Source organism: Mytilus galloprovincialis, chromosome 6, assembly GCF_965363235.1.
Source record: "Mytilus galloprovincialis chromosome 6, xbMytGall1.hap1.1, whole genome shotgun sequence".
NCBI lineage: Eukaryota > Metazoa > Mollusca > Bivalvia > Mytilida > Mytilidae > Mytilus > Mytilus galloprovincialis.
Genome location: NC_134843.1, coordinates 79,480,141 through 79,494,457, shown reverse-complemented (window position 1 = coordinate 79,494,457; position 14,317 = coordinate 79,480,141). Strand labels below are relative to the sequence as shown.

Below are 14,317 nucleotides of genomic sequence, written 5' to 3'. Positions count from 1 at the left end.
AATAACTCATATTTATTAAATGGTCATGAATTAAGAAAAAAAATTGTATTTTGTTGCTGTATATTTATCAAAATTAAAAAAAATCCTCTATTTACAGTTTTATTGCACTCGTTTTTAAATTAAATCAGTTTGAATGATAAAAAATAGTCGAAAAATGCATCTTTTCCCGATATGTCATAGTTTGACGTCGCGAAAATAACATTTTACGTTAGCAATGTCATTACCTCCCCTGTAACTGTATCGTATGCCCTTAAGCTGACTTATTGATTAAGGTGTTTGTCATAGTAACAGTGCATTGTAATTATATTGTACAACATAGGTCTGGAATATTTTAAATGATATCTAGACTTGTCCTTAGTTGTAATAAAAATTTGTTATTTTGTAGACGACCAGAGAACGCAGAGAACACAAAATGACCAGCGTGTTTGATAAAGAGGAAACCCAATTTTATGAGGTCCATAACATTGTAGTCCAGCATATTGGACCAATACCAATTGCCAAGGGAGACTTCCATAAACTTCCAAAGAAATGTCAGAAGTTTATTGCAAAATGGGTAAGGCCAGGGTTTTTTAATTTGTTGGTTTACAGATTTTCCAGATGAAAAGGTCGGGTCGGTCGGTCGGAAAAAAAAAGAAAAAAAAATATCTTTCAAGACAGAAAAATATGCAAAATAAATATCTTTCTAACAATATGTTTCTTATACTATTTTGTCATCATTTCTTAGATTTCATTTGATGAAATTTTATTGCTCAGCTGTCATAAACATCGCATGACATTCTAATAATTTCCCATAAAAAAGGGGGGTGCATGGACAAAGACGAAATAAAATCATCATTTCACAAACAAGAAAAACAGATTCGCTTAGCTCTTAATCAATTCCAGAAAACTTGGTGCAGGCCATTCATTAGGAGGCGGTACCCGGTACTTTTACCCTCCTATGCTATTGAAAAGTACCGCCTAAATGTAGGAATTTTTATATAAGATATTCATGGAATAAATTGAAAAGTACCACCTAGAAGCATGGAAAGTACCAGTCAACATGAAAGATAATGAAACCCCTGTTGGTGAATTATGATATTCAAAGCACAAAAACTGATAAAGAAAAAAAATGTAAAAACGTCATACAAAAATAAGTTTCAACAAACGCGTCAAACATGTAATAGACTCGTCCACGAGAAAATCGAGAATATCGGGTTAATCTGTTGTCCTGCATTCCCGTTTTTTTATCCAAATGGACGATATTTTTTATTATGTATGAAACAAGAAAAAACCAAATGATCATTTAATATTCAGTACTTTAACTTGATGTCTTCCACCTGTCCACATTTGGACAGGTCTATTTCTATCAGATGATGCATCTTACGGACTGATGACAAATACGGGAAACAAACTTATTGTGTAATTGGTTTTAAACACAGGTTTCGTTTTGCAAAATTATTTGCGCAATTGACATTTCAAGGTCAGTTATAATTGCTTTGTCTATTTTTAGAAATGTAAACTTGGAGTTTTATTTTTTCACTACAAAAAGTGTTATCAATTTTGTTAGTGATTAATGCAAGCATTTCATAAAAAAAGAATATTTTAATTATTTTTCAGGGATAATGCATTTGTTAGGGTCCGCGGGAATAAAAAAGTATGTCAATTTTATTTTTATTCTGGAAATCGGCAAAATCGGGTCGGCGGATCCGTAAACCAACAAATTAAAAAATCCTGGCCTAAGTTAAGTAAAATGTTAGTACCAAAAGTTTTTTTGATGAAAATATAATTGAAATTTTGCTTTTTGGAAAACAATTATACAGCATAATTGAAGTTAAAGGTTAATCTATTCGAATATGATACAAAATAATGTTTTCAAGTTTTAGAACAATTTCTTGACTGCATATCTTTGAACTATTATTGAATTTCGATTACATTTTCACTTCAATCTCTTTATTTGTTGACTGCACCTGAGTTTGAAAGGAGTAGGTCAGGTAAGGGTCGATTTTGGCCTCAAATTTCAGGTTCATCTGACGAAAGATTTTTGACACTTTTTAAACACTTAAGTGTCTATTTCAATTGATGTGATTAGTTTTTGTGAAAGTTTTTAACTGATTAAGTCATTAAGTACGCTCCGATTCAAGCTTAAATATGAAAAATCTAGCAAATATGCCAAAAAATGTCACTTTTCAGATGGTTTTTGTCTAAAATGAAAGTGGCCGCATCCGTGTTCATCCTCAACCTTTATATATGCTATGTATTATCATCAAATACAACTTACATTTCAATATTATGAATGAACACGAATGTGGCCACTTTCATTTCAGACGAAAACCGTCTAAAATTTAACTAATATGCTAAAATTGTGAAGATTTCAGTAATTTAGCATGACTTAATGATGCTAGTTCCCGATATATGTACATTGTATTGTCAAAAACAGCCTATATTTATGTAGCAGAAGCCTTCTACTTTCCAATAAATAGCTAAAAGATAACAATTTCATAATTTTGTAAAACTGCTATATTTTGGGGCCAAAAAGGGGTCTTACTGAACATACTCTTTTATATGTGTGCCCTCTTATTTGTGATTAAAAAGCTAATTTTCCTTTAAGAAAAATATGCATCTATTTTTAGGTTGACATTTGTGCACCTAGAGCATTGTACATTTGCGATGGTTCACAAGGAGAAGCCGATGAGATCATACACAAATTGTTAGAAAGAGGAGTTCTTACTTCACTCCCCAAATATGAGAACAAGTAAGGTTATGGCCCTAAGCCCTTGACTTTTTCCCATCTAGCGTAACAGAATTACATAGATGATTATAGAAAAATATCCGTAGAACTGATTATGATTTTGAGTATTGGATGCATTGTTATCAACAGTTTCCAAGTTTACTCATGAATATTCAAAGTTTATCCTTAATAATTAAAAATTCAGACTTCTTTCCAAGTTTGCAAATGTATATTTTTTTTTCATATTGTATTCTATTTTGGTTTCGTTATTAGACTATTTGATTTTTATCTTAAAAAATGAAAACATTTATAAAAAATTGAGTCAAGTTGCATCGCAAAATCCAATGCCATAAAGCTTTCAAATGATTATTATCATTGACAATAACACATTATCTAATATATATAGAAATACAATTTATTTATATTTACATCAATTTGCCTGATTATTTGTTAATTTTTTTTTTAGAATTAGGTACTTTTAGATTTTTTTTTTAGAATTAGGTACTTTTAGATTTTTTTTTTAAAATTAGGTACTTTTAAATGAAAGGTAAAAGATACCAAAGGGATAGTTAAATTCAATAGTCGAAAAACAAACTTACAATGCCTTACAAAAATAATGGATGACAAATGTAACAGTACCAGTACACAGCATATAAAACTAAAAACTATGAGCAACATAAACCTCACCAAAATTTTAGGGTGAAAATATCCTATTCCACATATAGCACCCATAAGTACAAACCCAGTGATAAGTCTGATTCAGTTGACATTTTGTATGATTTGAGTAAAGAGAATATCAAAAGGGAAGTAACTCATACAGTGTTGACTATGCAATGATATATATAGATATATATAAATAAATGTACATGATGGATATAAATTGACTCAATAGAAGTATAATTACTGTGTATTGTTTATGAAGCAAAAATTTTCACTAACTGTTATGGAGAAGGCTGATGTAGAAATGCAATTAGAATGTTAAAAATATGTCTTGATTATATATTGAATTGATTTATGTTATCATGCAGGTATAACAAAATAGATTTTTCTTCAATTATTGTATTAATATAAAAAAAGAAGATGTGGTATGATTGCCAATGAAACAATCTCCACAAGAGACCAAATGACACAGAAATTCAAATGAGAAAAATAATGGCCTAATTTAAGTTTTCCAATTAAAAATATGTTATGAAGTAGAACAAATTTGTTAATAAACATTTTACATCATGTAGGTACCACCTCCTGATTGAATACTGATTAAAGAGAAGATGTATTGATGTTGCAATGAATAATTAACATATTATATATACATACTTTTTCGTTTGAATACATTCATTATTGGTGGACGTGTATACAATTATTAAAAATTCATTCAATTTATAAGTCAAGGACAAAGTCTTTTATCTCCATCCTGTTCTGCTTCCCTGTACTGTGACATTCTTTTGTGGTTGAAAACATTCATGTGAACTTTTTCTGTTAAAAAAGATTTTTGCTTGACCTTGTGATTTTAATGAAAGCAAAACTGATACAAGACATTAGTGTATCTAGTAAAAAACAAACAGATTATACATATAAATAGTAAATAATGTATGTTGAAATTTCTGAATGATGATTGTTTGTCGCCATGTTAACTTTGAATAATCAAGAATAGGCTCTTTAAAGAAATTAATGCTGGAAATAACATTTTCATCGATGTTTAATATAAATAAAATTGAGAATGGAAATGGGGAATGTGTCAAAGAGACAACAACTCGACCATAGAGCAGACAACAGCCGAAAGTATGTCTATATTTCTTGTATTTATTTCAAAGTTTAAAAGACCCCCAACAAATTTATAATGGAGTTATAATTACTGTGCAAAATTTTTTATGCTTGCATCTAAAAAAGAAGCACATTTTTCCATTCTCATGCTGTTTTTTGTATTATCTCACTAGCTAGAAAGATATTATTTTATAAAAATGTTCCTTCTTTGAATTTCAGAAGTGAACACACATAACAGCCTCTTGCATAGAAAGCTATACAGTTCATTGTAGATGTTACCTCCTCATTAGCAATTTTAAACAATTTTGCAAATTATGACAAGTCCTATGTATTGTTTTATTACAGCTTTTTGTGTAGAACTGACCCTGCTGATGTTGCTAGAGTAGAGGCCAAGACCTGGATATCAACAAAAGAAAAGTATGATACAGTCCCCCATGTTAGGGAAGGTGTCAAAGGTATTTTGGGACAATGGATTTCAGAGCCAGACATGGAAAAAGAGATGAATGACAGATATCCTGGCTGTATGGCAGGTAAAAATATCAAATATAAAAAGTTAACTGCAACAAGTAACAACTGTCATTGATTAATCTTCACCTTGATATTAACCAGATGACATGATAGATCACGTGACTCAGCAGTCATTGGTTGTTTTCATTGTTAATCTGTGATTTTCATCTGGATTGATCAACCAACATTGCTGTCATGTCTAAAAATAGAACTTAGTTGTCAATCTTCAGTTTTAAATAATATCTCTAAAATTTATCATGATGAAAATGTCTACCTATTCTCAAAATTTGATAATCCTGTTTTGTAGTTATTGCCCTTTATATATTGAATTTTAATGTTTTTGCAGCATTGGTTGTTATCTAAATAACTATTTGAGGTAGGTTAAATATATTAAATGCAAAAATGATTAATAACACAAAGAATAACTGTAATCATGTACATGTAAAAGTCCTAAGGAGCAAAGTGACGATTTTTTCAACAATTGAATGCCAGAAAATTACGGTTTTTGCCTATTATCTTCAGAACTTATAATTATTTTTTATTTTTAGGCAGGACCATGTTTGTGATTCCATTTAGTATGGGACCTATTGGAGGTCCCATCAGTAAGATTGGTATACAGCTGACTGATTCTAACTATGTATTACTTTGTATGAAGATTATGACTCGTGTATCACCACACGTTTGGGAGACTTTGGGAGATAATGATTTTGTCAAGTGCGTTCATTCTGTTGGTTGTCCTAGACCTGTCCAGAGTAAGTATTGTTTGTAAAATATCATTTTAGGTTAGACCATGGCAAATGTCTAATTCATACAAAAATCATGTGTTAAATAGCCATTTGTAGGTGATGTAGTACATCAACTTCGATATATTTTTACTATTATACCTCCACCTTTCTGTCCCTATCTTAATTGTTCATATAGAGTGACTTTTCAATTATCCTGCCATTCATTTTTGGCAACCTTCTTTGCAAAGCCTTCTTATTAGATATATTTAAATTCATTTTAGTTACGCATATGCATGAAATATTTACAATTAAATGTAAAGCAGGCAAGGATAAATAAATTATAGTTTTGTAAAGACAATATTTATTTAGTAAATTGTGGCAGAGCTTTAAAAGGTCAAATAAAGTAAGTATTTTGAACATGGTTCACAAGTATGACAGAAAAGCAATATTTCTTCTAATTGTGAGTGCTTTAATTATCATTTTGTTTTACAGGAAAGGTTATAAACCATTGGCCATGTAACCCAGAGAGAATCATGATAGCCCACAGACCTGAACAGAGAGAAATTATGTCATATGGAAGTGGGTACGGTGGAAACTCTTTACTGGGAAAGAAATGCTTTGCCCTAAGAATAGCCAGTGTTATAGCTAGAGATGAAGGGTGGCTGGCAGAACATATGTTGGTAAGTTCTTGAACAGTAAGTTTGACCTAAAATGGTTTACTTTTTTATACATTGTGACTTGGATGGAGAATTGTCTCATTGGCACTTATACCACATCTTCTTATATCTATTTGGGTTTTATACCAGATAATTGAGAGATAATTATGTTGACCCAACACAATGTTATGAGTAATAGGGTAACTATATTTGGTATATAAGGGCTCCTTGCATTGTCAACATATCTATTTATAGAGTCTACCTAACTTAGCCTCATTTCATAGATCAGTTTTCAAGGTTAAGTTATCGTTGTCGAGTCTGTAAATGTATTTGGTATACTGAATGATTGCATGGTGTGCATGTTGTCGGATAGGGTTTATCTTACCACAACCTGATTTAATTGGATCATTTGTGATGTTATAATTATATTTAAGACTTTTATCATAAATTCAATCATGATAAGCAGATGAGGAGTTTTATTGTGTGCACTCTTGTTATTAAGAGATGAAATTTGTATCATAATGTTTTATCTTTTTAGATTATGGGACTTCAAAATGAGAAGACGGGAGAAGAAAAATTCATATGTGCAGCTTTCCCCAGTGCTTGTGGTAAAACAAACCTAGCCATGTTAGAACCATCAATTCCAGGGTACAAAGTCAGAGTTGTAGGTAGGTTTCACAGTAGCTTTCCCTAGTGCTTGTTGTAAAACAAACCTTGCCATGTTAGAACCATCAATTCCAGGGTACAAAGTCAGAGATGTAGGTAGGTTTCACTGTCTATATGTTTCCCCAGTGCTTGTGGTAAAACAAACCTTGCCATGTTAGAACCATCAATTCCAGGGTACAAAGTCAGAGTTGTAGGTAGGTTTCACTGTCTATATGTTTCCCCAGTGCTTGTGGTAAAACAAACCTTGCCATGTTAGAACCATCAATTCCAGGGTACAAAGTCAGAGTTGTAGGTAGGTTTCACTGTCTCTACGTTTCCCCAGTCCTTGTGGTAAAACAAACCTTGCCATGTTAGAACCATCAATTCCAGGGTACAAAGTCAGAGTTGTAGGTATGTTTCACTGTCTATATGTTTCCCCAGTCCTTGTGGTAAAACAAACCTTGCCATGTTAAACCATCAATTCCAGGGTACAAAGTCAAGAGTTGTAGGTAGGTTTTACAGTCTATATGCCACTGGAGGTTAAGAACATATTGATTAAATAACGAAAGGGGGACAATTTAAGGTCATAAATAATACATAAAAAAATACATGAATCTGAATCATTTATCTAATGACATATCAGAAGACAAAATATGAAAAATTCAATAAACTATGGTCGCAAACAGATGAAAATAATAGCTGGAGTCTTCCTCCATTTTGGATTTTGAAGTAGCAGATAACAATAATGAAATGTGCATATTTTGAGAGAAGTATCATGTATGTAATTCATGTGTAAGACTTTTAATGTAAATATAGAAAATTGTGAGTTTTATCATATTTTCGGCTGTGTTTTCTTAAAACACAATATTTGAGTTTGATTCTTTATTTTTTAACTTTGCCAAAGTAGGGGAGATAACTCAGATAAGGTAATTTTATAATAGAAAGCGTTATGAATTTACTTAATTTAGTATGTAGCAAGAAAACAAGTCTGGTGACCTCTCTATTTCTTTTTCTTATCTGAAAGCATGTTATAAGAGCTATCTTCTCACATTTTATCTTAAAATTCTATCGTGTAGTTTTCTTTTTACTGCAGAAAATTGGATTTTTTCCATGCAAATCTATACAAAATCTGACAATTTTGCGCAACCTGTCGCATGGAAAAAAGTCCTAAAATTTTTGGTTCAACATTGTTGTTGTCCATTGAAAATAGACATCACCTATAACCATCAGCTGTAATTGTGAGAAATTCTGTTATCATAACCAAAACCAAGGGCTAGTTTTGATATAGGGAAATCTGTTCTGTATCAATGAATAATGTTTATTATTACAGGTGACGATATTGCATGGTTGAAGTTTGACAAAGAAGGTACCCTCAGAGCCATCAATCCTGAGGCTGGATTCTTTGGTGTAGCCCCAGGTACAAACTTTAAAACCAACCCTAATGCCATGAAGACATTCCAGAAAAACTCAATATTTACCAATGTAGCCGAGACTGCTGATGGAGGATTCTTCTGGGAAGGCATGGAAGATGAAATAGACAAGGTAATGTTATTTACGGGTGGTGCTAAACTGGGGAAACAGAAAACGGAAAGGAAACGGAAACGAAAAGAAACTTGACGGAATTTAAGGGGGAGGGGGAATAAAGAACTATGGAAATCAATAGATCTTGTCTTGCTGGTAATTTTTACTATTAAAAGTTTCCTCTATTTACCATGTATTTCAAGATAACAGGCGAACATGCAAGTGAGAAAATTCATCATATAAGGTCGATAACTCCTGTAAGAAGTCATTTGACTGCTTTTACATGAATGGACATTAGGTAGAACTCAACATTCTAATAATATTGAGAGAGAAAACAGTGAATATGTCAAAGAGGCAACAACCCGACCAAAGAGCAGACAACATACAAAGTCAAAAATGGGTCTTCAACGCAGAGAGAAAACCCCCAACCGGAGGTGGTATCAGCTGGCCCCAAAATAAAACTGTGTACTAGTTCAGTGAAAATGGGCGTCACACTAAACTCCAAAACATATAAATGAGATTAAATTAAAAAAAATATACATGACTAACAAAGACCAGAGGTTCCCGACATGGAACAGGCGCAAAAATGCGGCGGTTTTAAACATGTTTTGTGAGATCCCGCTATACCTCTAACAAATGTAGAATAAAGAAACATGTATGAAGCATACACACAGTAAAACTCATTTTAAAAGAAGTCCGAGTCCAATGTCAGATTAGACATGTTTTTCACATCAGGTTTTCGTTATTCATGGCATTTCTTAATAGACAGCACTTGCGTTTTATCCCTATGTTTTAATTTAAATTAGATACACCAATGGTAATTGTTGCAAAGTTTAAGCAAAACTATCAGACAACTCGCTGAAAGACATATGTTCAATAACATTTGACCCAGTATAGTTTCAGAGACTGAGAAATTTTGTAAAAGTTAACAAAGACGAAATCACACGACGAACGCCAAGTGAAGAGAAAAAGCTCACTTAGCAGTGCCATTTCAGACTAAAGCAGGTCTTAGTACCAGCAGAAAACGACCATGACAGAGCAAAAACATTGAATGAACATTTTACTATAATTGTATTAACTAATAAGACATCAACTAAATATGTACCACTAAATAAACTATTACATCCGAAATGGAAAGACATAATAACTTACGTTTGGGCGAGAACAAAATTAGAATATGGATTCAATACATAAAAAGTATCAGGGCCAGAAGAAACAGGCCATAGAATGTAAAAGAAATAGACCTAAAAAATATAAAACGAATTAGCAGCTATCAGATTATTATTCACCAATGTTACCTAGTGTCTTTTTGTTATTGGGATGCACAAGTATCCGGCCACGTCCACTTATATTTGTGTCTATCTGAGGAGTGACGCCTTTTCAACGGACTTTTATAGTAAGTTCGCTCTTATGTTGTAATGTCATACCACTGTCCCAGGGTTAGGGGAGGGTTGGGACCCTGCTAACATGTTTAACCCCGCCACATTCTGTTTGTATGTGCCTGTCCCAAGTCAGGAGCCTGTAATTCAGTGGTTGTCGTTTGTTTATGTGTTACATATTTGTTTTTCGTTCATTTTTTTGGTACATAAATAAGGCCGTTTGTTTTCTCGTTTGAAATTTTTTACATTGTCATTTCGGGGCCTTCTATAGCTGACTATGCAAAATTGAGAGGAATTGAATTTTCAGAGAAGAATTAAGCGGCATGATATTTGAAGTAGAGTAGACAATTTGATTTTGAAAACCTTAGGACATGACTACGACTAACTTGGCGAGGGCACTGTGCAAATCATATATATCTATGTCGGCTACTTATTGTTCGCCACTTTTTGCACATCAATTTGTATTTATTGATTTAAATTCTAGGAGATATAATGCTTTTTCTATATGTAAATACCAACCAGCATACTTCAGTGTTGCAAGGATTTAAAATGGTGAGAAAGGCTTTGTATAGTGCCCGGAGAGATTTTGTCGATTTTTTTTCTCTCATAAAAATAAAGTATATACAAGTTTCTATTCTTGTTCCCTGGTTTCCATATCGGATTTTGTCCATACACCATTGTCCTATTAGGTTTCTTTTACGTTTTCTTTCCACTATACAAGAAAAGATACAACGAAAATTACCAATGCAGAACAACACAACAAGATACACTACAACACTAATCTTAATTCAAGGAAATTAAAAAAGAAAAAATGATGCAAAGGATTTCCCCAAAAGTTTATTACTTCACAACCTATTTATAGAATTGAGGCCAATGTCAACCTTTTTCAGGCCTATAGAGATTATTTTTTGTGTTGTTGGGTTGCTATCTTATTGACATTGATCAAACTTTCTTTTAAAAGAAAAGTCTAACAGACTATCCTGAATCGCACGAACGACGTACACATGACCTTATCAAATATTTCAAAAATATAGTCCCATCATCTCCTGGTAATTATTTCAATACTTTATGCCTTAAAATCTTTTATTTTAAATCCATTCCTCTGGGTTTTTTCTCAGTTGTAAACATGTGTAATGCTTTATAAAAGATGCCTATGTAGATTAAATAACCAAAAAGAAAACATGTTAATTCTTTCTGTTTCTGTCTTCTGTTTCCGTTCCGTATTCCGTTCCGTTTTCCGTTTCCGCCATTTAGCAACAACCTGTTATGTACTGGTTTTAAATGTTAATGTCCATCTCGTGAAAGTTTTGTTCCTATTTTCTCTGGATCTACAAATTCTAGAAAATTGGATTAAAACTTCATGTAAGCATGTTTTACAGTTTGATGACTTTTCATATTCACCACTCAACAGCTTCCTGTGTACCAAATATTTATATATTCTTACACAAAATGATTACAAGAAGACAAATGTAGATCAACTTTTCATGAAATAATAGATAGAAAAGACAAAAAAAACTTTATTAAGCTTCAACTGGTTAAATCTCCATGGCAACCTGCATATGATAATAAAGATTAAAAATAAGCTTTAAAGTAGGCATCATTTGTCACTTTTACCTTTCTTTTAAGAACATGGCTATAACAACATGGTTAAATAAGAAATGGCACATTGGAGCCCCAGGAAAGGCAGCACATCCAAATTCCAGATTTACAGCCCCAGCTAGTCAGTGTCCTATTATACATCCTGATTGGGAAAAACCAGAGGGAGTACCTATTTCTGCAATTATCTTTGGTGGAAGGAGACCTACAGGTTAGTGCTTAGAGGCAATAGAGGGAGTTCCATTCTTTGCAATTATCTTTATTGGGTGGAGACTTAGCTAAGAAGTAACAGATAAAATTTCCATCTGCGCACTTAAATTTAGTCTGAACAAACCAACAGGTAGGTTCTTGAGGGACAAGAGTAAACTTTTCTGTTTAAAAAGCACTAGTGGCCAGTAGAGGGAGTTTGATCTTGGCCTTTTGTGGTTGGAGGCTCACAGATAAATTCTTGGAGGAACTAGATAGAGATCATCAATTCAATACAGTTGTACTTGTCTATGGTAGCAGTAAACCTTCAAGTATGTCTTGAAAGAGTCTCTTATAGGAGGTTACTATTCCATTACTTATTTTCTTGTAAAAATGCAAAAAAATCGACATATAAGGGCAACAACTCCATAATGGGAAAGCAAATTTTAAGAAAAATGCTATAGGAGATGGACCTTAAAAAAGATGGGCAAAAGATAATAAAGTGATATTCTAATTCATAACTCATAAAACAAACTAATGTCATGACAAAAAATAAAAAAAAAACAATGAAAAAACAGACAACTGAACACAAAACTAAAGACTGAGCATCACAAACTCCAAAAAACGAGGGTTGATCTTATGTGCTATGGAAGGGTGCAAAGATCCTGCTGAAGATTTTATGCTTGTCAGATTTGCTCCAACTTCTTTAGTTTTTGAGACATAAGGCAAAGACTGCAGTTTTACCTCCATGTTCTATTAGGAACATCTATCATGTTTGATCATATATCAAATCTCATAAATGGAAACACATTTTGAAATCATTCCCTAAGGTAAAGTTTGGTAATATTTGGCTCAATAGTTTCCATGGAAAAGAATTTCGAAAAGTTTACAAAGAATGGATGTATAAGAAAGACAATAGTCAAGTGATAGTAAGCTCAATTACCTACTAGGCCAGGTGTCAGAGATAAAAAAAAATATATTTGATATACTTTTACAGGTGTGCCATTGGTGTTTGAAACCTTTAGTTGGGAACATGGAGTTATGGTTGGTGCTTGTGTTAAGTCAGAAGCCACTGCTGCTGCTGAATTCAAAGGTTTGTAATCTTAACCATGTTAATCATGCTTTGTCATTCTCTACATACAATTAGACAATATACGTATAGTGTCTTGCAATATGAAATTTATTTGTATGAGGCTTAGAAACGGGGGAAATGGGAGGTTTTAACGAGCATTTTCCCTGTTTCGTGCTGAATGCAAATAAATTTCATATTGCAAGACTATACGTATATTGTTTTTATACTGAAATCGATAAAAATTTAAGAATTAAAAAAAAATATGTAACAAATATTGTTAAAAAAAAGTGTTTTTGAATTTCCCTCTTGGGGTACCATTTTGGGGTATTTCCCTATGAGCGTAGTCCAGGCGGTAAGACATTCACATTTTAAGGAATTAGAAAGGGAAAATGAACTTAATTAATAACATTTAATAAACATGGTATATAAATTACCAATTTGAAGACATAAAAAGTTTAATTTTATAAAAGTTTGACCTTTGTTACTACACGTTGTCATGGTTGTGCGTGACGTTGTTGATGAAATACAGTAGTTCTGGTAAGTAGGCGGGGCTTATAGGTTAGTTGAGGTCATTGACGTATAAAGCTAACGTTTATACGTATAGCTTTATCTGTATAGTAAAATAGCTGATTGCAGTATAAAGCCTATAAAAAGTGGATACTTTGTTGAACATCTGAATTTGTGATACACCTGTAACCATGAAACCCATGAAAATTGGTATCCAATGCATAATAATGAATCCACAGTATATATTATGTAGAAATTCTTATTGGGGTATTTAATTCAAACGAATTGAAAATTTATTGGTTGGAAAAGGTGGATGTTAAAATGTTACTTCTAAGGAATATGAATGAATGTTAAATTTCATTTGGAACTGATGTTTCAAATTTTAATACTGAATTAGTCTTATGGAACACTTAAACTTAAACTTTTCTATTTTAGGAAAAATGATAATGCATGATCCAATGGCTATGAGGCCATTTATGGGATATAACTTTGGAAATTATTTACAGCATTGGTTAAGCCTGAATGCAAAACCACACAAGGTAAATTCATTTTAATACAAATTTTATCATTTTCAATCAAAAGACAGGCAAAAATATCTTGGAATGATATAAGTGAACCATTGAGAAATTATATCAAGTTGATGTGTACATAATTAGTTGAATACATGTATCCATGTCCACATTTTGTTATATTGGAGGAAATAGATCCAAACATGCAAGAACTTATATAATTTATACATAAAAAGATTTGACATCCTTGATTGGATTAAGTTTTCTTCATCACTAGGGGGAGTTTCAATTTTTAGGCAAGGGAACTTATCCTCCTAGCTTTGAAACCTGGTCAATTTCCTAATTGGTTACCCATAAGCGGTAATGGTAATGTTTTTTCCTGTAGTTCAGTTCATATCGTAAACTTAGCTATGTATGTTAGCGTGTTTCAAAGCGGAGACATTTTCACATATGTGGTTAAATTTTTTCAGGGTAGAAAGTGAGATTTATTTTTCAATAAATTAGAATACCCCAGAAAACCTTTCATGATGTCGCTCCTTGTGGTAA

General features: G+C 32.4%; 1 protein-coding gene across 2 annotated transcripts in view; it reads left to right on the top strand.

Annotated features, from left to right (window-relative positions):
- The window catches only part of LOC143080445 (phosphoenolpyruvate carboxykinase [GTP]-like), a 38,744-nt gene that overhangs the window by 17,936 nt on the left and 6,491 nt on the right, over positions 1-14,317 (top strand). For both annotated transcript variants that reach the window (XM_076256292.1, XM_076256291.1), the window contains exons 2-11: positions 386-553; positions 2,610-2,731; positions 4,814-4,998; positions 5,524-5,727; positions 6,193-6,380; positions 6,895-7,024; positions 8,332-8,543; positions 11,528-11,708; positions 12,681-12,776; positions 13,698-13,801. In XM_076256292.1, the coding sequence (XP_076112407.1) occupies positions 413-553; positions 2,610-2,731; positions 4,814-4,998; positions 5,524-5,727; positions 6,193-6,380; positions 6,895-7,024; positions 8,332-8,543; positions 11,528-11,708; positions 12,681-12,776; positions 13,698-13,801 (1,563 nt within the window). In that variant the 5' untranslated portion in view covers positions 386-412. The remainder of the gene's footprint in view (positions 1-385; positions 554-2,609; positions 2,732-4,813; positions 4,999-5,523; positions 5,728-6,192; positions 6,381-6,894; positions 7,025-8,331; positions 8,544-11,527; positions 11,709-12,680; positions 12,777-13,697; positions 13,802-14,317) is intronic.